Raw genomic sequence first — 24609 nt, 5'->3', positions numbered from 1 at the left:
TACAGGAGGTCGTAGAGGCGGCCATGGTGCGGCGGTGGAGGGGTTGAGTTGGGTTGAACGAAAGCATAATCAGAGCGAAAAGCACCGAGATCGTACCGAAGAGGTAAATCCAGAATTGAAACTTGTGTATAAATTCACAGACACAAAACGGCAACATGCAGAATGGAATGGTTTTTTTGGGGGCCACTATTGTTGAGTAGCAAAATTTTATTCAAGCAGTTTTGTTCGTCTCTTTTTGGATATACAAAGAGAAAAGATGAATAGGTCTGGTAACTAACTATGACGAGAATTTTTGCCTTCGAGCTTTGTGCTTTTTGCGTTTTATGTGAAGCACAACGTAAGTGACATCTAACTATGTCTGGATCGACTATTTAGATCGATTCCCCGCAGTAGTGGATCAGTTGAATCATGTTTATCATATTTGCAACATTTCTCCTCAATCATGTATACTCTTTCTCTCTCTCTCTCTCTCTCTCTCTCTCTCTCTCTCTCTCTTTCTTTCTCTCTTTATTTCACCATCTATGTTCACACGGTGCTGTGGCGGTGAAATACGAGAATGAGGCTCTGCGTCAGAAATGCAAGATTTTTCTGACATAGGATTTACTTCTGTTTGGATGTTTGAAAAAAAATATTTTTTTTTGCGAAGAGTTTTTCGAAGAAAAATTCGGAGAATTGTCTGATATTTAAAACATTCATCATTTTTCAATAGCAAAATAGTTGAAATTGAGTTTTGTGAAGTTCTTTCCGAACACAGGCTTTTGTACCAGACACCCAAGAAGTTGGAAGAAACCAGTTTTAATGTTCTCCGTAGCCACAAACGTTGTGCGCGCGCTTATTAGGCAAACGATCGTGCGTTCAATCTCAGGAATCTCCGTTGATTGATGTTCTAGAAGGGAGTTAGGGTACAATTTACAGTGCTGACAATGGCAAGTGACAACACACGTTGGTAGTATCTCTGTAAAAATCAAACGAAATTTGCAGACTGCGGATATTTCCGTAGATCTGGCATCTCTGTTCCGCGCACACCGGGCGACCCAAAGAGCATTTTCCCCCTCTCTCAGCCTTCAGCATTTTTTGCTCTGGCTTTCTTCCGTATCCATGTGTGTTGGAAAAAAAAGATTATTGTTCTAAGTCATACACGCGTCGCGTACTAAGTAGCTAGAATTTGTTGGCCATAGAACCATGCTTATGACAACAGACCTTTCCCTCATCCTCGATCCTCGGTCTCGATTCCCTTCGACAATGGTTCACGTAATCACCACAATAGATGGATAGGACAGTTCTTAGACCTTCTTTTAATGCTCAACTTCCTTCGCATTTAATCCCATCCCCCACCCTTGGTTTCACGAATTGACCTAGCTCCAAAGAATAGGTTGTGAATGTGACGCGTATTACTCCTCCGACTCGATATGATTGGCGTTCTCTCCACTCAGAGATGTAATCCAATCGCGCGCGCGGTCGGTTGGAGGATCCTTGATTTACGCTTTATTTGATTTCTCTGTTTTCAGCAGTCATTCGCCTCGCGTGAGAGACAGAGGTTCTCCACGGAAACATGAATGTTTTCGAGCGTGTTGTGTGTGCGCTGTTGCTGCCAGCAATGATGGCGACGACGATGATGATGATGATGATTAGTGACCCTGAATCTAGTGAAGGCAATGAGAATGACCCGCGGCGGCAGAAACAAATTTCCGCTCTCCAATTCACATTCGAGGTAACAAAGCCCGTAAAGGTGAACGAATGCTGCAGAGCAGCTGAGCTGTTGTGGTTTGTGTGCGAACCATTCATCACTTTACTTTACATTTTCGAAAATTGAGATGGCCCAGAATTAGGAAGCATTCCTCTATAACTTCCCTACTTGGGACAATGCAGTGTGCTCAAAAATAAACGAGTGTTACTTAATGAATTCTTCAGATGTCACGAGAGTTCATTTTTTATAATTTACGCTTCTGCGCTGCTTTGAAGCGTGAACATATTAAAACGTTTAACGTGTTAAGAGCGAATTTACTACTAAGCGGATTTACGGTGACCGTGTACAGATCACAGCCATTAAACGCGCGCTAGAAGCAACTGATTTCGTGATCACGAGAAACCAAATTATTATTATTTTATGATCTGCCTCAGCGAGAAATATCAATGATCGCTTTTTGGATGTAACAGCACAAGCATTCGTTTGAGTCGCAAGTTTCCTCTATCGGATTCAATGTCCGGCGGGGCTGTGTGGTGTAAATGATGCTTGTAACATAGAACGTGTAATAAATTAAAAATAAATTATTTGCATAGTAGTCGCCGCCTATCAGCAAAACTATGATGAGCTCCGAGGTTTATTCAAATAAAATTGAAGTGGAATTTGTTGTATAACATATTTTAGTATCCTCATTAAATGGTAAGTGTGAACTGCTTACCATTTCACACTTCGCCCCTAGATGATTATATGTTTTTGGCTCATTGTTAGCAAGAAATGTAATGCAACCGTGTATTTATCCATATTTGAGCATCGTCAAAAGAACAGAAGTGCTTTGTAGCCAAGCCATGTGTCATTGATCGGAACAATTGATAATCGGTAGGGGTAACATCTGCTTAATGAAACGAATGAGGTAAGACTTCTTTTTTAATCGTTTCCAAGTTTTATCACATGTGGCCATGCGTTGTCGTGCTCAAAAATCACTATGTCGCATGTCTGCTCATAGAGCATGCACGAATAATACTCCATATAATCGCATCAGTTTAAATTCAATAGAGATATTCTGGTTTGTGGTTTGAACAACTGGTTTTGTTATCGCAAATCGTAGGACTACGTCTTTCATTTCGATACCTGTTCGTGTGGATGTCAATACGCTACGCTCCCATGACCTCTAGCGAAACGATGTTTGGATAATAATTCGAGACGGATTACGAGGGAATGTTTGATCACGTAATAGAATAGAGAATTTTATGTTGGATATTTTCAAAGAGGAATCGATTCATGCACCAGAGATTTTGTAGGACCGTTGGTTTGAACAGGAAAGGGTCATACTGGATCGTACACCAATGTTACCGAACACTTCGAGTGGATCCGTGTGGAAGCTTCTATGGATTCTCTAATTTAATAAATCTTCTTAGTATCAGCCAATTATTCCTATTTGTGAAACTGGTTCAATGCGGTGAGATTTTATCAGACTATTTTGGACATCAATATCACTTTTCCGTTAGAAGGAAGTGGTATGACAATTATTTTATTCGGAAGATAAAAGGTCTATGAGTGATGTTTGTTACATACGTATCCAAAAATTTGTTTCAATAGTTTAGAAATTCAGAATATGCAGAATATGCACGAATGAAGTTCTATTCTTGAACTTGCTAAGACTCATTAGAAATCTTTCAAAATATACATTCATTAAAAAAAATGATTCAGATGCTACAACAAATGATTACTAAGCCAACAGTAGTCCTACGTGAACCTTGCGGTAGTATCCTAGATATAACACCACCACCCCCCTTATTTTTTAAAAGTAAAATAGTACATTAAAAATTCCCGCAAATAATCTATTCTTGGTTCAAAACTCACACTTTAACAGATGAAAAGTGCTTTACACTTCGGCTCTGAATTTCAAGCTTGGATGTGTAGGGCTTCCTTGTAGTTGTGCTTAAACCTTGAACGATGTGCACGTACTTCTCGTTACACGATCTTTTTGAAATCTGCAAGAACTTATTTAATGTTTCAATCAGGACGTTACAAAGTCACTCTCATTGACAAATTATCACTAAATAATGGACCTAATATATTTAAATTCGAATCTTTTTCACGCTGGCCCAATATATTGTTGTTCTCTTTTCACGCTCAATGGAGAAAATTTCTCCTTTCTTCGTGGGTGTTTTTTTCAACTTGTTCATCATTCTCAACACTGAAACGATGTTTTCAACGTCGTATTCAGAGCGAATTGAAACACTCTTCTATTCGAGAAGTTTATATTCAAGTGAAAGTTTCGTTGTTGTATTCGAAACTTATTCGCTGGATCAAATAAATAAGGTGAGGTAACTCTCCTCTCAGTAGCTTCGCTTCGACTAGGACTACTTCGGCATTCGCCGTCAACATGATTTGAATTGATTAGAAAATGAATTGACGAGCGTTCAGAGCGAGGATGGTTGATGAACTATTCTAGTGAATGGTTATTCTAATTGACGCGACTTATGAATACAAATCTGTCTCTTCATTCAACCTGACTTCAATCCACACTACTACTCCCCCTGAAACGAGTCTCGTTACCGCGTACACAATCTTCCATATAAAGTGAAACGAAAACACGATTTCTGATGCAAAAAAGTAGTTACACCACTAATGGACAGCATCTCTCTTTGCCCACCGTGAACTCAAACCAACCAACTAAGACAGCTACCAGGTATGCTATTAAAATCCTCGTGTTAGTATGAGTAAATAGCGTGTAGTTTGGGAGGAATTGTAAACTAAAATTTTTGTCTACAAGTTTAATTTTGTGAAAATAAAACATACAGAAAAACGGGTTTATATCTACAAAATTCACAAATTAGTCAGTGTTTCTGAACACAACTCTGCACGCTATTTTATATGTGTGAGTAATTTTCGTGAACGATTCAAACATATCTAGCTCACCTGTAGTATATGTCAAATCACGTTGAATTAAAACATCGATACATGCATACTTGATACATGAGAGAGAGAGAAACGAATTTATTTTGGGGGGAGTCACTTCAATATGCAATGAAATTTGACGGGGAAGAATGAAATGAGACAGTCGAGTCGTATAGTAAGATAGCAACTAAACGCCCGAATGACTGTTGAGTCATGGTGACGGATAAGCTGCTGGAATAAGCCTAAACTCATTTCCTACTGAATACGAATGTTAATTTCTTCATAGTCCCCTGACCATCCTCAGTTGAATATGACTGCTGAGCCCTGTGTAGCAGGTCAGCGTAAAAAATCAGTTGTTCGGGAATCTATCTTGGTGAAATATGAAATTGATAAAACTATCAAGCGATCTTTTTCATGTGAAATAAACACTGGCTTTGATGACTATAGCCCAATCCTCATTGAAAACTTCTATTTTCTAAATTGGAAAGAAACAACAGCAGTATTGAAAAAAACAGAAGAAAAGTGTGTTTCACTATGCGTTACGAATATATTTTCGCTTTACCCCGACAGATTAGAATGAATGAATCAAACTCCGGCTGAAGCGAAATGAATAAGTAAAAATTCATTTTCGTTTGTTAGTTTCTGAAATGACAATCCTTCATCCCCTCAGTACCGTCCAAAAAGCTTATGGAATAACATTCTTATGGGGTAAAATTCAAATGGCACAATTCAGAAAATCATTCACGACCTCGTTCCCGACGCAGGACTTCAATTTATTTATCAATTCGGATATGAATATTAGGGTTGGAATTAATTCTCATTAGAAAATTTTTGAGGCCCTGACAAGGGTCGATGGTTTGAATAGTTTTGTACACCCGAACTAGCGTTGGCAGAAAACATGTCATCTTTAGCAGAAAAGATGCCATTTCCTGTGCATGAGAGTCAAATGCGCAAATAATGAGCTATTTTAAAAGCTTAAAAATGGTTTGTACGTATGCGAGCAGTCATCTCTTTTTGTTTTCTTTTCTCTTTTCATTTGGGATTGTGCAAAAAAAAGTCCATACGACGTCAATGGGGATCGAACCAAGGCCGGCTGGAATGCAAAGTTACTTTACACGACCACGCTATCAATATAGCTGCCAGCTATAACATAATATAAATAACTATAAATAACAGCGCTATTATAAAGGAGCGTGATAATATTACACCTCATTATAAAATGAAGTTGGAAGGTGTTTTCTAAGACGATAAAGAAGAACATGAACGAGAATATATCTTTCTCTGTCTGGGCCGTGTATTTGGCAAACTATACGAAAAGCTTTCATATGCTTTCATTTAAATTTGTCTCCTATTTCGCTCCCTCATATTGGCTCTAGCATATATATTATACAAATGATATACATGTATTGGGGAGCAGAACATTTTATGTTATCTTTCAGCTCATTCATAGCATTCATAGAAGCTATTGAGTGCTCGCTGGTTAAAGGAAGACTAGAATTGAAATCGACTAGAATAGAAGAAATAGAAGAAAGTAGAAAATCATTTTTCTTAATAATTTTAACTAGGCAGAGCTTAGGTTGCGATGAAACAACTGAATTGTGCCTCACCTCTACGCTCGTTTTTGACGACGCGAATTGCAAAGCACAGAAAAAAAACATGTACATGCAAACCTGTTTTTGTGCGATTCCTCATTTGTGCGACGCTTTTTGTATGGTTTAATTCGTGCGGTTGGATTGTGTGACTCAAATTCCGATTTAATAAAAAAAGGGTCACAAAAATGGGGGATCGCGCAAAAACAGGTTTGCCTGTATAGGAGAATGGGAATGTTTCCAATTTCGTTATATTGAACTATTCAAGGATTGGGAATGAATAGCAAACCAAATAAAAAAATCATCGAGAACTCCCAATTCAATTGATACGCAAATCATTCAAATCTACTTGCAGAAAAAAGAGGTATTCATGTTAAAAGTATTCCGTGAATACGTGATGTGTTTTTTTTTGGTACCCTCAATGAAAATCAAACACTTGATAATTTGCAATTTGGTCTCTGTTTTGTACATTAAGAAAAATGTTCGTAGAAACGATGAGAGGTTGAATTTTATACGAAGCCGGTGCTTAGAAATGTATTTTGTGAAGTCGTGAGTGCCTAAGGGATTTAGGAAATTGTATGAATTAAAAAAAATCAAGAAAGTACACAGTTCTTCATGAAAAAAATGTCGAACCATTTCTGAAATGACCGTGTTGAATCCAATACTTATTTTATGCCCACGCCATAGCTTGTGCTAGCTGGCGCGGTTTAGACGAGATTTTTTATCTCGCCTTTCTGGCAACCCGACGACTGATAACGATTGTGATTAATACCGAGTCAACCGAACCGTATCAAGTTAGTTCCACTTTGTAAGCAGATCAGAGCAGTGATAAAGCTCGATAGGGAATTTTGTATCCTGTGAAAAAGTTATATGTAGAGAAATAAAATACTTACCTGTTTGTGCATACTCACCTGGAAGTTGCTGGAATTCAACATTCGTGCGCTGCTGTTTGTCTCCCTCGCTGTTCACCGTCCTGCTGCTGCTGAAGAACCTGGAAAGAAAAACGTTTTACTTACCTGCGTCGTCTGCTGCTTCTGCTGCTACGGAGTGAGCTGTAGAAAATAACACAACGTAGGACTACATTGGTAAGCGCCAACAGACCGTTTAGAAGAAGGTCGGTTTTTTGAATGCATGTTTTCAGATTTCTATTACGATTTTCTCATATGAATAAAAAATCGAACAATTCTCTAATTTCTCATAGAAAAAATGTTTGTAGAAGTTGTCATTTTTGAGATGTATTGATTTATAAAAAATGCAAAAATTCCGCTCTTTCCAGAAGGTACTACAAGGTGGACTCGATTATATACAGTCTCCTGTTTCTTCTCACTGTATATAATTGAATCCTGTACACTCTGTCCAACTTCAATAAGACCCGATGATAATCTTGCTGCGTTGTGTCATTGTAAACGAACAACGCTTCACTTTATATTCGAGTGGCATTGTTAACTACCATACACTGCATGATTTTCATTTGTGTGTGTGCAAGCGCTGAGCGTAAAGAAATATTTTTGTATTTTTCAAGTGTCAAGTTTGTATAAGACCAGTCGGCATTTCTTTACTATTTAAAGGGTATGTCACATCAAATTGCATCACGGAAAAAACGCTGTAGAAATTTAATTTTTAGGAATTATATCTTCAGCTTTCGCTTATAATCAGATAAGAGTGTATAGATCACGTTGGCCATGCTTCACTGTCAATTTTTCGTAAATTTGGAAAAATGTCGTCGAACGAAAAAGAGCGTCGTGAATTAATCCTGCGCACTCATTTCGAGAATCCGGAGTTGTCACATCGGGACATCGGTAAGATGCTGGGAATCGTCCAATCCACGGTCAGCAGAGTACTAAAACGATACTTCGAGAACCTAACCATCGACCGGAAGGTGAAGAACGGCAAAAATGGATGCTCCGTCAGTGAAAAAGATCACAAGCGCGTAGTTAAGCAGTTTAGACGTGATCGGAGAAGTTCGGTCCGGGATGTCGCCAATAAGCTGAATTTGTCAAGTTCATTCGTCCAGCGGACCAAGCAGCGGCTCCTAACCGCGACGAAAGGCAAAACATGGTGAGGAAGACGCGAGCCCGGAAGCTGTACACCGAAATGCTGACGAAGCCGCATTGCCTGGTAATGGACGACGAAACCTACGTCAAAGCGGACTTTCGTCAGCTGCCGGGCCTGTTGTTCTTCTCCGCAGAGGACAAATTCAGCGTTCCGGAGGAGATTCGCAAGCAGAAACTATCCAAGTTTGTCAAAAAGTACATGGTGTGGCAAGCGATCTGTTCTTGCGGAAAGCGGAGCGCCCCCTTCGTGATGACCGGCACGGTAAACGGGCAGGTTTACCTTAAGGAGTGCCTACAGAAGCGCTTACTACCACTATTGAAAGCAGCACGAGGGCCCGACCATCTTCTGGCCGGATCTCGCTTCGTGCCACTATTCAAAGGACGTGTTGGAGTGGTACGAAGCCAACGGGGTCACCTTCGTGGCAAAGGAAATGAACCCGCCCAACGCGCCGGAGCTTCGCCTAATAGAGAAATATTGGGCGATTATGAAGCAGGCCCTCCGGAAGAACCCAAAAGTTGTCAAATCGGAGGCGAACTTCAAGAGAAAATGGATTTCTGTTTAAAAAAAACTACAACCTGACGTTGTACAGAACCTTATGGACGGGGTAAAGAGGAAGGTGCGAGCATACGGGCTTGGGCTCGAAGTATGAATAAAAAGAAAATGCCAAAAGTTGTTTAATAGTTTTTATTTTACTGTCTAAAATTTTCAAAAGGATCGGTCTACTGGGCGAATTTCTACAGCGTTTTTTCCATGATGCAATTTGATGTGACACACCCTTTATTTATTTTGCTAAGTTATCTTCAGCGACGAAAAAAAGCTTTAATACTTTATTCTAAGCATTCAACAATGTATGAAAATATCTTGTTGAAATTCTAACGCTTTATGGTACAACGAAATATATTCTTATAGTCTTATAGAAGTAGGACAGAGTGTATATAATCGAGTCAAGTTTTAGATTCATCCTATTAAATTTAGAAAACATCTTTCTCACATGAAAACAATGAATTTATCCAGAATCTCAGGAGGCGATAGACGACCACATTTGATGAAAAAAAAATTCCGTCTTGTACAGTTTTTCCTAAACATTCAATTGTTAACTTTCTGTGCATTGTCATGATCATGATTCATATTATTTTTGCTCATGCAAATAATCCATGAAAATATAATTACATAAGCTGTTCCTGTAGTTGTAGTCATTGATCAACATTTTATCATCCCATTCTCCCTGGTCTTATTCGTTTCCGTATTTTTCTTCATTGGTTAAATGTCAAATCGCTCAGAATGATGCTGCATTTTTTTCTTCATTAAGCTTCATCTCATGTATGTCACACATTTGGCCCCTTATATAGCCAAAATGTCAACTCATCATCAACTGAAATTGAAAAGAAAGAACATAACTCATTTAAAAACACCAACCGGCAGCCTGTCAGACTATGTAGTTCCAATGATGATGTACAGTTCCATCTTGTGTCGTATTATCACCGATGATTGAAATATTCTGCCTTTCCTCCTTCCGTAACACCACAAACCAAACACACGTGTCGAGACTTACGGACACTTACGTGCTTTTGGAGCCATTGAAATCCAGTGAATATCGTCCAGTTTGCTATCCATAGTTGCGTCTTGATAACGGTGGTCCAGTCCAAATCTCGGGTCTACGGCTTTGACACTTTTCCCGAAGGACATACAAGCACTCTAAGCATTCGCAGCTGGTAGGGATAGCAGAGTGTGAGCATCACGTGACAGGTTTAATCTTCCTCATTGCTTTATCTTCTCCATCGACCCAACCCATATCGTCTACCTGCAGGTTTCGGCGTGGACCAAATAATGGTAGGAAAATAATTTTTGGTCAAGCAAACTAATTATTGCCTGAGCTGTACTATAGCAAATTACCGACCCAGAGTGTCACTGGACGAAGCTGGCTCCAGGGAAAGCGTGCTGTTTTACGTTTTACATGGAACAGCTGTAGTTGTCGGCTGTGGGAATCGCTCCATCTATCGTCTTCCTATTTTACTGCCATGGTCAGTAATGCGGTTCCTAGTGAAAAGCCACTCATACACACAAACCTCGACACCTTACCAGTTGTTTATATACACCTCAATGGGGCGTTAAACCAAATACATAGGGGAAATCTATTCCCTTCGTCATTGTCAATGTGGGAACTTGGCCATTAGCCAGGACAGTGTTTGCTCTGGGAGAAAAGAAGGTCCTCAGCGTACGGCAGATACTATTATCAGTGTAAAGTAGAATAATCTTCTATCGGATATTGAGAAGCCAGATAGGATTTAATTGATTTTTCCATTAGAGCCTTTTTCTGCTGCTTTCCGCGCGACTTTATCACATCGTCGTGACAGGTTTTATTATATAAATAGGTGCCTATCGCCAAAACGGTTGCATAATGTTATCACCGAACCAGTCGACCGGACAAAACAGTGTGTTCAAAATGTGACAGAACAGTGCCCGGATGGGAGACTGGGAGTGGCAGCTGAAGAGGGTTTTCTATGAGGTGGAGAGTTCGTCTGGATGGGTTCAATAAAGGTGAAAATGGATTTTTTGGAGAAGCTCCAATGCGCGAGCGACGCTAACAAAAAGAACACAGACAACTCATCTCAGACAACTTCATCGATGGTGCGTCTTTGGTAACGCAGGAAAACTAACCGAATGGAAGGAGGGGGGAGGGGTTGTACGACTAAGTGCGGAAGTCAACCACCGTCGTTGTAAGACCTCCCACTTCCCCCTTCTCAGACATTGCGTGCGACGTTGATTGAAGGATGAAGCGAAGCTTTCTTTGGGGTTCTTCCGTTTGACGTTTTGATCACGTAGGCAATTGATGGCAACAACATAAATGTTTTTCGGCAGCATACTATGAATTCTCATTAATTTTCTAACCGGGTATTTATTTTTGTGTACTATCTTCCGAATTGATCCTTTTTTTTACTTTCACTTTCAAGTTTATATTTTGTGATGCCAATACAAGTCGATTCTACAACTGTCTTTTATCGTGTAACAATTTAAATTTACTCTCTCCGCGTTGAAGGAAACTAGGAAACATTCATTTTCGTATTGCAACATTGTTTTTTTGTTTTAGTACAGAGTAATTCCACACCAAATCAGCCAAAAAACAGCAACAGCGAAAAACAGCACTATTTAGGAAAAATAAAATTTTAAATAAAGTTTTAAAAAATCTCAAAACTCAAAAATTGAATTCAATAATATAAACTTTTCAATCTCGAAACAAACACAAACACCCTGGCGGACGTTAGCTTACATACGGATTCGGATTTTTTCATTAACTTGTTTTCAAAGTTAGTTTTAAACTATTGGAACAACTTTTCTGGTCAATAATTAACAATCATATAACTCTTGGACATTTTGTCTTTCGATTGAAGTGATTATCATAGCACTTCGTTCAGCCTGCAATAAGGTATCAACATTCAAAACCTTGCACTTCAAGCGTCACGCTCTCGTTTCCGAAGCCTTTAATTTACACCCCGGTACAGAAATGAAAGACGTAGTCCTATGTCAAACGATTCCACTCGTCAAAGCATGATGTATAACTTCAGTTAGAATTTTTTTACACAAACCTGAATTTCAATCATTCTACCTTCTATCAATGGCTCTTGACTTATTTGCTGTCCTCTCTAACGATCTTAACTAAATTGTGGAAAATTCCATCATAACATTGAATGCCTAAAAACATAGGACATGCATTTTTACTTCGTATTTCTTTCTCAAGTCACTGGGCCATCCCTTAGTAAGCGACTTTTCTCAAAGCTTTTTAAATGGTCTCTCCCAAGGCTTACGTAAGAAGGCGTTTAAGATTCCCTTAAAAATCTTTTTTACAAGGTTAGTGGCGAATGAACTGAAAAGTTCAAAGCGCCATTATTGCGAATCAGTCGCGCGTGAACAGTTCACTCGAAATGCTAATGCAGTGTTCTACGGACACTGAGAAGAAAAAAAAAGTTCAAACAGTCTCTTCCGATACAAGTGACTTTCAACACATGTGGCTGGTTCGTCATTTTTTACTTCCATTTATGGAAGAATGTCGGAAGTGAGAATTGAACTTGTGACCTTTAGCGTGAGGGGTATGGATATTACCACTACGCCAGATCGCCTCCATCAAAATCACTTGATTTAATTAGCTTCGTGGAATGAACAAAGACGGATTGCATATTCATCATCAAAGCATGCTGACTTTACCTTGGTTGATCGGTCGGTTCGTGAGATGATTTTTTCACCAACAAAGTCATTCGCCATAAACATGACCAGATACTAATCACTTGAAATCCGATCTGAATCGTAAGGTTGATACATAAATACCTACTTATCAAGCCTTCAGAGCTTCAGACTAATGCTCCGATGGACTTTTTATTTCGCTCTTCATCAACACAAGTCACCGAGCAGTAACCAGTCTGAACAGATTTGAGAAACGCTGTTGACTGGTCGCGCTAGTCTTTGTCAATGTCTTAAAAGTGTTCTAGTTTTTCTCAAATTTTTCTTTTTCATGACAAGAGGCGAATGAACTCTCTGCTTAAAAGCATCTATGATTGAAAAAACAATCATCCAATTGTTATTATCATCTCGCTTCGTAAAGCTGGCAGTTAACTGCTTTTCTAATAGTTAACTAAAAAATCAAATAGCATTTTCAACACTGATGTCACACTAAGCGGCTTTCATCGATACGAAGTAAGTGTGAATTTGCGTGGAATGGATGTTATCGTACCGGAACCCTATACACCCTTCTCACTTACAGTTCTCCGGCTTGTATTTTCGCTTTTATCAAAGATAAACTGTTAAATATATCAAATCTTGTTGTTGACGTCGATTTGTAACACCCTTCGAATTAAATAGACATAACAGAAAAAAAATCGTGAGTTCAAACTAAGGGCCCTCAATTGACCACCATCTTTGTGTTGTTATAGAATAACTACGTCCACGCAACCATCATCCGCGATGAAGATCGATCACGGTGGAACAAAGATCGATTCATCCATACAACTGCTCTGCTCTGCAGAAACATCGGGCTGCTGTTCTATAAATAACTCAACAATGATCAATATCAACTGTCTCCGCTGTCCGGTCCGGTGTGACAGTGATGGGCACAAACAAAAATCAACTCCCGTTCGAAATAAAAGTGTTCCAATATTAAAAGTTTTTTTTCGAGCTTTTCGGTATTCCAGTCAAAACTACGTAAAAGTAGATAATTAGTAGATAATTTTGCCATTTCAGTATCGTTGATTTATTTTTCAGAAAAACAGAATGACTTGTTCCTAAATGGGCAAATTAAAGGATATGACGTAAAAAAATCCACTTCATGGTTTATTTGAAAAAAGACAAATAAAAAAAAATAATAGTCAATATGACCCTCTTTGATCTCGATAACCAACTGTCAATGCTGTTTCATACTCTCCACGAGGTTCCGGAGGTGTTGGGGGTTCAGCTCGTCCCAAGCCTTTTTCAACGCAGCAAAACAGTTTTGCTTCTTCGTAATGTCAGTTTTGTCCATCTTGTAGTCCAAATTCGTTCATAAATTCTCAATAGGATTCAAGTCGGGGATTTTGATTGGTCACACCATTGGTTTGATCCGGACTGATCGGAAAAGTTCTACTATTTTCTTCGCATTATGCTTCAGCTTCATACCTTGCTGGAAGGTATAGTTACCCTCCAGTCCCATTTTCAGCATGGATTCTTCCAGGTTCTCGCACAAAATGTCTATGTAACCATCGGCAGTCATAATGCCGTTGACCTGCGCTAAATTTCCCACCCCAGCCCACGAGAAACAGCCCCACACTATGATGCTCCCATCACCTTGTTTCATAGTTGGTTGTAGATGACGGCCCTTAAGGCTCTCGTCGCTCTTCCACCACACTCGGAGTCGCCTTTTCTTGTTCAACAGCTCGAACTTGAACTCGTCCGACCAGAATTTCAGCGGCTTGTTGACATGGTCCTTCGCAAACTGAGGTCGTTTTGTTGTTGTTGCTGATCATCGGTCGCTTTTTGGCGAAGTAGCCCTTCAAGTCACACAAAGCGTCGTCGAATGGTGCGATTGAAAAGGTCTAGATCCAACCTTTCTTTAATCGCCCGAATGGTCGTTCGTGGGTTTTCTTCACTTTCCGGATGATTAGCGTGTACGTTCCTGCATCAGTCGTACGTTTCGGTACTCTTCCCGGTCGATCGGCCATGCTGCCGAGCATCTGATGCTTCCGAATGACCACCTAGACCGCACCACGGCTTATCGTATATTCCTCAGCAATGATTCGTTGATACTCCTTACGCTGGAAGTCACGCAAAATCAAATTTCGGACCCGTGTATCAGTATCAGATTTGACAAAGAACGTAATTTTTTGTTTAGAATGAAATTGTGAATGTTATCGAATGTTGCGATGACCGAACTATTTACTCTATTCTCTTTAATTACAACTCAACAGGTTCATTGTGATTACCCATAAAGTGTATTTTTTCAGTAATACAATACCAGACACAAAGCCACGAATTGCAATAGTTACAATAGTTATGCCTTAGTTGCAATAGTTATGCAATAGTTGCAATAGTTATGCCTTTATGAAACGGATAATTAAGTGTAAGGAAATTTGTTACTCCAGTCTACAGAAATAACAGTTCCAATTGCGGGCTTTGTGAGTAATCATAAACTATTGTTAATGGGATTATTCAGACTAATAATTAAATAAAAAAACTTGTCAAAAAATGAAATGTATCGTTCAAATCTGTCTTTTAGGATTTACAAGATTATTCAACATATTTTGTTCATCTCTGTTTGACATTTAATCATTTAAACATTCCTTTCGATGTGCGTTGTTTCCTGTTTATTTTCCTGTAATCCGCATGAGCGGAAGTACACAAATCCCGGAATCTATCATCACAAAAAAGGCACAAAAAAAGGAAATTCCTGTGAATAATTAGGTTTAGCTTATTCTGAGAACATCTTTCCAGCAACTCAATTCCCATCCGGCTGCCGCTGATTGTGCTGCTGCCTTTGCCATTCGCGCGTCGATTAATGGTGAAACTTTTTCTCATCATGACTCCGTGTGTTATGATTCGGTGCCAGACAGAAACATGCTGACGCAGAGCGTAATTGGGTGATATCACTCTTCGTAAGAGTTTTTCGGATTGAAATGTAAATGTTAGCGCGCTAGATTCGCTTGCATGCTACCGGCTACCGGCTGCCCACTGCAAGGTGATGATCCTTCATGCTTTCTGCATGCTCTGATGGACGTCAACAAGCATTCCATTCGTCGTGAGCAAATATTTTGTTGAAGGTTAGCAAGAAGACGACACGCGGGCCGCGGGAACGGAGGCCGCTTGACATTACGCAACACTCCTCCCGAGCAACAGCAGTCTATTTCATCTCGTTTCACTGCTTGGCAAGGTTCACCCACCGTATAGTGTAGAGTGTGTCATTCAACAGAACGTTTGTCAATGTGTGGTGGGTTAAGTTTGCCACAAATAAATAAATAGAATTTGATTTGGAATAGGTTTTATCCCCCATACACATTGTACCGTTACCAATCGGATTTCGGTGCGGGAGTAAATATGTTTGTTTTCTCAGAATTCAATACGATGAGTTCGGAGACAACTGTTGCAAAGATCTAACCAACGTATCGAATGGAGCAGCTTTTCGCTAGGATACAATGATTATTTTTTATTTCCCTAGCACAAATTGCCACTCTTCTGTCGAAAAGATGTTCTTGGGGATTTTTCTCTCTAGAAAACATGGTTAGCGCTACATGTCATCTTCCGCTGCAGCGCACAAATAAGTTCACTCGAAGGAATTTATCAGGTTTACCATTCTGCCTCCTTAAGCGCTTAATCCACACAACGCAATATTCACCTGGCTTACACTGCTTGCTGGGCAAAGCTTTTCCTTTATTTCAACGTATATCGGCCAGTCGAACCGGAAGAAAAGCTTGCAATTATCGAACCGTAATAAACAACATATAGACGAAACAATAATCCCTCTGTTGGGACCGCTTCTGCGATCCGATGTTGTGTCCGCTACACCAAGGTGTGGGAGTGAAGAGACCTCTGAAAATGATGATAATCAACCTGGTATTACATATAGAGGAAAAAGTGGATGGAATAGATGATATAGTATTCCCTGGAATTCTCTCCGTTTCCTCGTTCCGAACTATGGAGTGTATATTTAGATGCTAGTCTTATTTTCCGTCACTATACGTTCTGCTTCAATCGGTAACGGCAATGTGATGCATAATAATTGTTAGCAGACCCAGCAAACCACCGGAAGGAAAACTTTCCGTGCAGTAATTATCGCTTAATTAACAGTAATCACTCGAATCTATCACTGCACTGGCTATAAGGACACATTCATTGCTAGCGTATCTGCTTCTTTTTTATTATCCTTGGTAATATCGGTCTGACACTGGAAGCTGCATCAATGCATGAGACGGAATGAAACGTTGGATACATCTTCTAGCTTGGAAACTGTAGAGTATAACATATAATCTAGTAGTGTTGGAACATCACTCGGCAGAATAGTGTTCCATATTGTCGTTGTTGCTGTGGTTGGTTAGAGCCTAATTGATAGACAACTGATACCTTTTCTGTGCGCACCACTACTAACCAAACGGACATTGTCTAAACACTATAAAACACACATCCCCCCATTTTTAATACGAAATCAGGTACAAGAAGACACAATTATAAAACTTTGTCCTCTCTTGTTCTTCTCTTTTCTCTGTTTCCCACCAATATAGATTGCATGGAACAACCTTCAGGTAAGTGGAATCGAAATAACGAATAAGACACCGTAGAACCTAGCATTCACACTACATACACACACAGACGGTTACCGACGTAAACAGCACCAGGGTATGAGATATTCCCTAAATACAAATGGCGAAATTGATTTTTCATACCAAGCGCTTGATTGTTTTTTTTTTGCATTTGCAAGTTGTCAAGACACGCTGTATATAAGCTATTGAGAATTGACGTATCCAATCAAGGTTGCAAGGTTGAGTCGAACACGTTTTTCACCTGCTTCTATCTGCCGTGATTACGAACCGTGTAATTTTAACGCGGCGCTAACACGGGTATATCTAACCGAAAGGGAACAATGCTTACACACACGCTGATCACATGTGTGGAAACAACTAAAATGAACTTTGTGAACAAGTCCTTTCAATGAAATGTGAGTAAACTCTGTGTAACGTCACCTTTCAGTTAGGCTGATAAACATACAAATCATCTTTCGGAATCTTAGGCTTTGATATGTAGAAAAGAGTCGATTGTATTACCTTACTTTGATATGAATTGAACTTGAATTTCTCAAGCATGAGTTCTTTCCAAAACGCCAAAATATATCATTTTTTCCTCAATAACGTGTACAAACTTATAACAGCAATAATGATGCAAAAACAGAACAAAGTTACATTGAATATAATGTCTGAATAATTTGAAAAGGAAATCCGTGAAGCCCGTCTAAAAGCGGGGTTGGGCTGCAGAGGGTTAAGCTTATATGATGAATGTAAACAAAGTGTCAAAACCAATGAAAAATACGCCATAGAATATTTTTGCAGCATGTGATTTTTTTTATGTTTTTCATGGTTACTACGATTTAAGAACGGAATTTATTATTTTGATTATTTTCATTTTGGTCTTTTAAATTGTATTTTTCTATACCATTAATCAGTGTTTGCCAAATGATCCACTCATTGAAAAAATCGCTTTCGTTCGTTCAAATATGATCTTTCAGGAAACATTTCCCCCAGCGGTATTCTATTGTTGTTATGTGCTGCAAATCACGACACAAAAGAGAACGAGACAACTCTGCATCGGCTCGCACTTCATTGCACACCAGCATGCAAGCAAAGCTATCATATACGCTTTCGGTGCAGAAAGCTTATTTTCTTCTTTGCCTTTAACATATGCATATCGACCTCTCCATTCATCATGAAACTGCAGGATCGTACGGACAACGCAAAGCGAAAGATTCATATTCAGCTAATGTAGCAGATCCTGATTTTTAAGTCTCAGAGAGTGCAAACTATATGATTATTTAGCTCGATAGAGGCTAAGGAGAAGGGTAGTCAGATTATATTTTCCATTTTTAACGCCGCTATCCCTTGAAATGTGTATATTCATATAGACCGCATAGTTTTACTAGCAACACCGCTCCAGTGAGAAGCAAAAACTCTCGCGTTTTATCTCTTTTCCCATTCGCTGCTCTCCGCAAATGGTGACGTAATGATGACGTAATTTTTCTTGTATCATTTATTGTTTTGCACTTGTCTGTGCAGTGGGTTTCGCTATAGTAAAATGGGACGATATATGCGGTTCAAACTTGTATGCAGGCTTCGAAAATAGTGTGCCATGTTTGATACAGCTCGAATATGCAAACAACAGTCTTCGTTCCTCTCTTAGTTTAATCACTAAATGTTACACAAGTGATTACTGACATTCATACAAGTATCTGAATGATCCTCTCATATTTGGTTATATGTTCGTGAGAATTTACTTGCATGACACATTGTGTATCATTCAATTTTGATCGAAATCCAAACACTGCCATTAATTGCTCCCAAGAATAGTTGAAAAACTTGTTAAGTTTTGTTGAGGGAGGATTTTCGTTGTTCCGGTCACTGTAGAGCTTTCATTATTGCCAAGTTTTCATTAACTCTTCTGTACTCGTGCGAAAATCGTAACTCGAATACTCACAGACTGTGCGTGTCTCTGTAATATTGCTATTGTATATTTTTGGGTGTTATTGGTACTTATTTAGAGAAAAATATATAATTGAATGGAAAAACTCCAGCAAATATTTTTTCTTTAACTTCATTCAGTTTTAATAGTCATTTAATTCAGTCACCTCATTGATTCTCGGTCTGTCAGCGCGATCATGCGCGAGTATAGGAGGATTAATGCCTATACACTACTATTTGGCATTAGAGATGCAGACCTAGTGCCATAATAGCGATACAGTTTCGGACAAAACAATAGGACCACTGTTCAAACGAAAAAAGAAAATGACAAAACATTTGGAAAAAATAATCCATTCCAGTGCTTCAATCTATTCATAATAATTTATTTGCATTGTTCGAAGAAATTTATAACATCTGTAGATTAGTCAGTGACTTAACAACCAAAAAGACTCGACAAAAATTAGGTTTTAAAATTCATTGTAAATAAAAATAAATAAATACTGTGGAAAGCTTCTAGGGTTTGTATTTGGTCGTGTAACCTTTGTTACGCATAACTTCACGCACCCGGTTCGGCATGCATTCCACCAACTTCTGACACGTGGTGGTCGGGATGGTGTGCCAAGACTTCTCCATGTACACCGACCATTTCACGATCTCATAGGTTTTTTATAGGGTTCAGATGACTGCACTGGCCTTCGGAACTACTTTTTGACGGTCTTGGCGATGTGCTTCGGATTGTTATACTGCATGAGCTGCCATTTCAGGGGCATCTCCCACTCGGCGTGTGGCAGCATAACATCCCTTAGGAATTGGGCGTAGAGGTACTGATCCACCCAGTACAGGGGGCCAACTCCGTACCAGGTGAAGCATCCCCACACCATAATGCTCCCTCCTCCATGTCTTCGTGGTATACTGTGGCATGTAAGCGCCACCCAAGCTCTTCTGTCCAAGTCGATGAGGTTTACCTTCGTCTCATCCGACCACAGTATATTTCGCCACTGTTTTTCCTTCTTCGGACCGATCCAATCGAAGTGGTCTTTCACGAATTTCAGTCGCACTTTCTGATTAGGATTGGGCGATCTCGAAACGATTCTTAGAAGATCAATCTTTTCCACTCCGATTTCCGATTTTTTGGATCGATCTTTTGTACTCGAGAAAATCGATTTTTTTGCTTTCGATCTTTTCGATCCTTTTGTACACCCAAAATTATTTTTTAGAATATGTTATGGCTTCCCAATTTATTACATTGAATGAGCTGAAAAATAACAGAAAATGTTCTACTCCCCAATACATGTATATCATTTGTATAATATATATATGCGGTCTTGATTGTGGTCTTAATGTTTCGTCCGACACTGTATATATCGTGGCAAAACTCTATCCAACGAAAGAGGAGAACTTGTCAAACGATTTGCTGTCCATAATCACTCCATAATCGACCAGTAGGAGAGCTGTAGTAAAATGAGCATTGCGTACAGATGATAACTGAGACAAGTTTTACATATTTCTTATGGTCAAACATTTCGCAAGCCTTTATGGTGCGTTTCTTCCCAACGTAACACTACTTACGTCTTTTACACTCGTACTTCGTTAAGATGCAAAATTCGATGCAAAATAATGTGTCAGAATTGGCTTTCATATGATCAAAATTGAGTAGGTAAGAATTTACACCGGTGGTCGATGGTCAACATAACATGGCCGTACGTTAGTTTGACTTTTGCAACTCCAGTTCTAGTTCATCTAGTCCTCTAGTTTTAGTCCAGATGGAAATTATCATTAGAATAAATGAAAGTGCACGTAGTAAAATTTACTACTAACTAGCAGGGTTAGAAGATATTGAGGATAATCAGGCAAACAAAGAGTTCTCGGGTGCTGTTGTAAATAAAATGATTTCAGCCACATTATTGTTCATAGAATCCATCTACCAACAAACAATCAAGTCGGACGCTGAAGTTGAATCTAGTGGCCAAAAAGCGCGCTCGGGAGTTTAATATGAACCACTGTACCGATCTGTACCGAGAACTCTTGTTAGACCGACTCAGTGCTCAAATCGAAGGTGTAGAATTTTCTAATGCTACTTCTTGAATACATGGGCGTCAATCGTAAGGAACTAACATTCTGTTCTGCAAGAGAACAATTTTTTTTATGTAATTAAATTACGACGGCTCTCTTTTCTCCACGTTGCAGCACAACAGTGTCATGAATCGGATTAGTACTCATTACCTACTTTGTCATCAATATCGAATTTCCATCCAATTAGTAGTAGGGAAGCACCCCGAACGTTCGGCGGCGGTTGTTCAAGAACGCGCGAATCCCTAGAAAGAGACAATTAATCTTCTTCCACGCAACTAGGTCGGTGGTACCCTATCACGTAACTGCGTTATATCATAAACTATAAAATGGAGCGTAAGAAATTGGATTAAGACATGAAGCCGCCAACCTTATTATGCAACAATATAGCGTTTGGTGGGAGCCGTCATCATCGGGGTGGCCCGTTCGAACAATGAGTGAAAGAAGCGCGCGGCAACAAGACGACTCTTGGAGTCACACACATAATTTCTTCTCCCTGATCTCAGCAGGTCACGCTTCGCGCGGATCATGAACCGCGTGTGAGATACTCTGCGCCACTGCGGTACACACACCGCATAGGGGGAGAACAATTTATTAACGATGATGTTCTTCTACATGGTACAGGGAGTGTGTAAGGTATTGTTAGTGATAGTCTTAAGTAACGATAACCTTGCGTGGCAAAAGCAGGGGTACATACACAAAGAAACACGTGCGCACTGATCGGTCTAGGTCCATAAGAATGGGTGAAGCCAATTGGCAGAAGTTTAAAGGTGATAGGCTGAAAAACTATACAAAATACTAAGGCTGCCTGACTGCTTTAATCCAACGGGAGGACACCACAACTACGTATTCAGGGTTCCAATGTTGAGAAACTGCAACGTGTGTTGGCTGTTGTTTACTTCGATTGGTTTTGTTTGTTGTACTCCTCTCGGTAGGATAGTGCTTCATTCAATTCCGGCATGGGACCAAGTTCCTGATTGTAGGCGCGAATCTGGAATAAGTTAGATAAAAAACACAGGTGTATTGAATGCAATAATATGATATTTGTATTTTGTTGTATTCTTGATATATTAGAAGACACATTTCGAACAAAGACAAATCTATATCTAGGGCATCCAGATAACTTTTCCATATTCAAATATCCTAACGAAATTAGTTCTCGAACTTTTAATGGATCAGAAATCTTGACGAAACTTGAACCCGAAAGAAACGAGGAGAAGAAGCATCATTGGTGACAAATCATGTTGTCTCTTCGAATGGAGTGAAGGGTGTCCACAAAAGAAATTAATTTGCTTCAATCAGAAATTTCCGAACGATAAAACTTTGATTCAAGCTCTTGCTTCTGATTAGATTATTTCATTATCCTGCTGCTACTACTGCTGCATTGGCTACACCAAACATTCAAATCGCTTCAACAAAACAACCCTTCTCTTCTCCTCCTTTTATACCCACACACACCATACCTCCCATCCACCCACTAAAGGCGGGAGCAACAGCAGCATGATGGTTGTCATAGCATCACGTGTTCGTGCCCGCCCGGAATGCCATGTAAGCCATTTTCGTTAAGCAACCGCGTTTGGTGGTGATGCGTTTGTTTACTGGATGAAAACAAATAAATATTCGCATGGGATTTTTTTTGTTCATTCTTCACCAGCTAAGCTCCCACTATCGTGTTATGATGGCTTTGTGGCTGTGGGGGGAGTTTATTGGTGCCGTGGAAAATGTCTCATCCTATTTCGAACGTGTGTCCTGTACGTCAGTAGCAGTGAGGAAGTTGGGTGAAGGCGGAGGTGGGCTCGATGAGACAACATTTAGTGTCATAACAAAATTTTATTGCATTGTTTTGCTTTTTTACCATACAATTTCAGAATCATTGCCGGTGACTGTTGACTTCAGCGAAAAAAAGGATCGATTACTATAAGAAATCTTACAAGTAAGCACATGATCAGGAAGCTTTATAAATGTGTGCTCGTCACAGTTGCAGTTATCAATTCAGGTAAAGTCCAAAGCGAACGCATGTGTTTTAAATTGGATTACTGTGCTATCCTAGCGCATTTGGTATTAGGTTGTTTGATGGAGTGGGGGAGGGATTTTGAAACCTGTCCAACAGCGCAACCTTCAATTAGTACACTGGTTGAGCGATACTTCCTCCCTACGCTGTGAATACATTGCAAGACGAAACCATAGAAAAGCTTTCTACTCATTCGGTCTAAAAATAACATTTTGAACCTCGATACACCCCGGTTTAGCCGCCAGGGTAATAAAGGTGGTGCAGAAGAGCGGAAGCGTGTCTCTTCTCCACGGGTCCAAACCTGGTGGTGTCCCTGTGATGAAAGGATTTGTCAGTCAAGCTTAGCGCACAAGTTGTGTGACAATGGGGGTGGGAAATGGTAATGCATAGTGTGTAGTATTACTGTGCCCACACAACACACTTTAACCAGCCAAGGGGAAATTTTTAAACCATCCCTCCAATATCACCCGCTTAGGATATAGAAGAAAAAGCTCCTATTTCATACTTCCGTTCGTTGGTCCCACACGGAGGATTATGTAATGTGAAACCTTGACTACGATTACGGATACAGCATTCATAAATACGGCTTCCATTTCGATACCTTGTAAATCAACTTGGTTCTTTTATCGAATGTGTCCACATATTACGATCACGGCTGCGTTTGTGGCGGGGCTCTAATTTCGAGCACTCCCACCGCGTATGAATGAGCACAGAGAGCAATCAATGACCGCAGGATTGGTTTCCATTGCCGTTGTGATTAACGACGATTAAATGTGGTAAACAAATGGCGGAAGGTTATTTTCCCTTCTTATGCCGGCGACCTGCGTACGAATGATAAGATTAATGCGTCGAAGCTGGCGCCGTTAAGCGTAATTTAATCCAATCCCCCGGGGATGGAAGTTTGTTACACCTGCAGCATTATTATTATTGCTACAAATGGCCAATCCACACGAGCATTTTCTCTAACAAGATCCATTTATTAGGCGTCATGTCGATTTTTATGGTTATAACAAGCGTGTCGTCATTAGTTTTACTTGTAGAACTGATTGGTTAATTGGCCATATATAATCAATATGCATTACCGAAATGGGATGGAAGAACATAAGGATCATGTATGAAGTGATTTTGCGTACCATCCGATGATAACGATTATTCTGAATGTATCGGTAAATGATACAATACTTTTTCGAAGAGCAGCTCCAGCCAAATAAGCCGAAAATCGATGATTTTCGATATTTTAAATTTTTTGAACACGCCATGATGATTTTTACAATACCAAGAATTACAATATTCATTACCATATGACCATATGATTACTTTTCTCAAATATACGAGAGACGAAATAGACGATACTGATAAGTACTGATTTTTTTTATGTAAAAAAAAATATTGTGCCGAGTCTGGCACAGTCCAACTAGCCGTCAAACTTTGGTGAATTAAAACGGTATCAGCCATACCATGCCAAACCGATATAGTGATTCTCCGAGTTTCGTGAAAATTTGTGGTTTTGTTCCTTATCGCTGAATATATAGACCCGTATTATTTATTTTTTCATTAGGGTGCCCATTTCTAATACTAGGGGAAGTGAGGGGAATGTGGTCACCCTAAGGCTGATGTCACATT

General features: G+C 39.6%; 2 protein-coding genes across 5 annotated transcripts in view; one reads left to right on the top strand and one right to left on the bottom strand.

Moving 5' to 3' along the window:
* The window catches only part of LOC129778007 (RNA-binding protein Musashi homolog 2), a 113865-nt gene that overhangs the window by 36838 nt on the left and 52418 nt on the right, over nucleotides 1-24609 (top strand). For 2 of the 4 annotated variants that reach the window (XM_055784634.1, XM_055784633.1), the window contains one exon: nucleotides 16962-16982. The exons of 1 other annotated variant lie outside the window; for it this stretch is intronic. In XM_055784634.1, coding sequence (XP_055640609.1) covers nucleotides 16962-16982 — 21 coding nt within the window. Of the gene's footprint in view, nucleotides 1-16961; nucleotides 16983-22850; nucleotides 22972-24609 lie in introns of those variants that run through there. One more of the 4 variants, XM_055784636.1, reaches the window with a different exon arrangement.
* LOC129778009 (uncharacterized) overlaps nucleotides 21516-24609 on the bottom strand; it is a 74849-nt gene continuing 71755 nt past the window's right edge. The window contains exon 6 of the mRNA XM_055784638.1: nucleotides 21516-21966. Within this exon, the coding sequence (XP_055640613.1) occupies nucleotides 21871-21966 (96 nt within the window). The 3' untranslated portion in view covers nucleotides 21516-21870. The remainder of the gene's footprint in view (nucleotides 21967-24609) is intronic.

This window comes from Toxorhynchites rutilus, chromosome 3 (assembly GCF_029784135.1).
Source record: "Toxorhynchites rutilus septentrionalis strain SRP chromosome 3, ASM2978413v1, whole genome shotgun sequence".
In the NCBI taxonomy this organism is placed as follows: Eukaryota; Metazoa; Arthropoda; class Insecta; order Diptera; family Culicidae; genus Toxorhynchites; species Toxorhynchites rutilus.
Note: the sequence above shows the minus strand (reverse complement) of the source record. Positions and strands in the feature narration are given on the sequence as shown.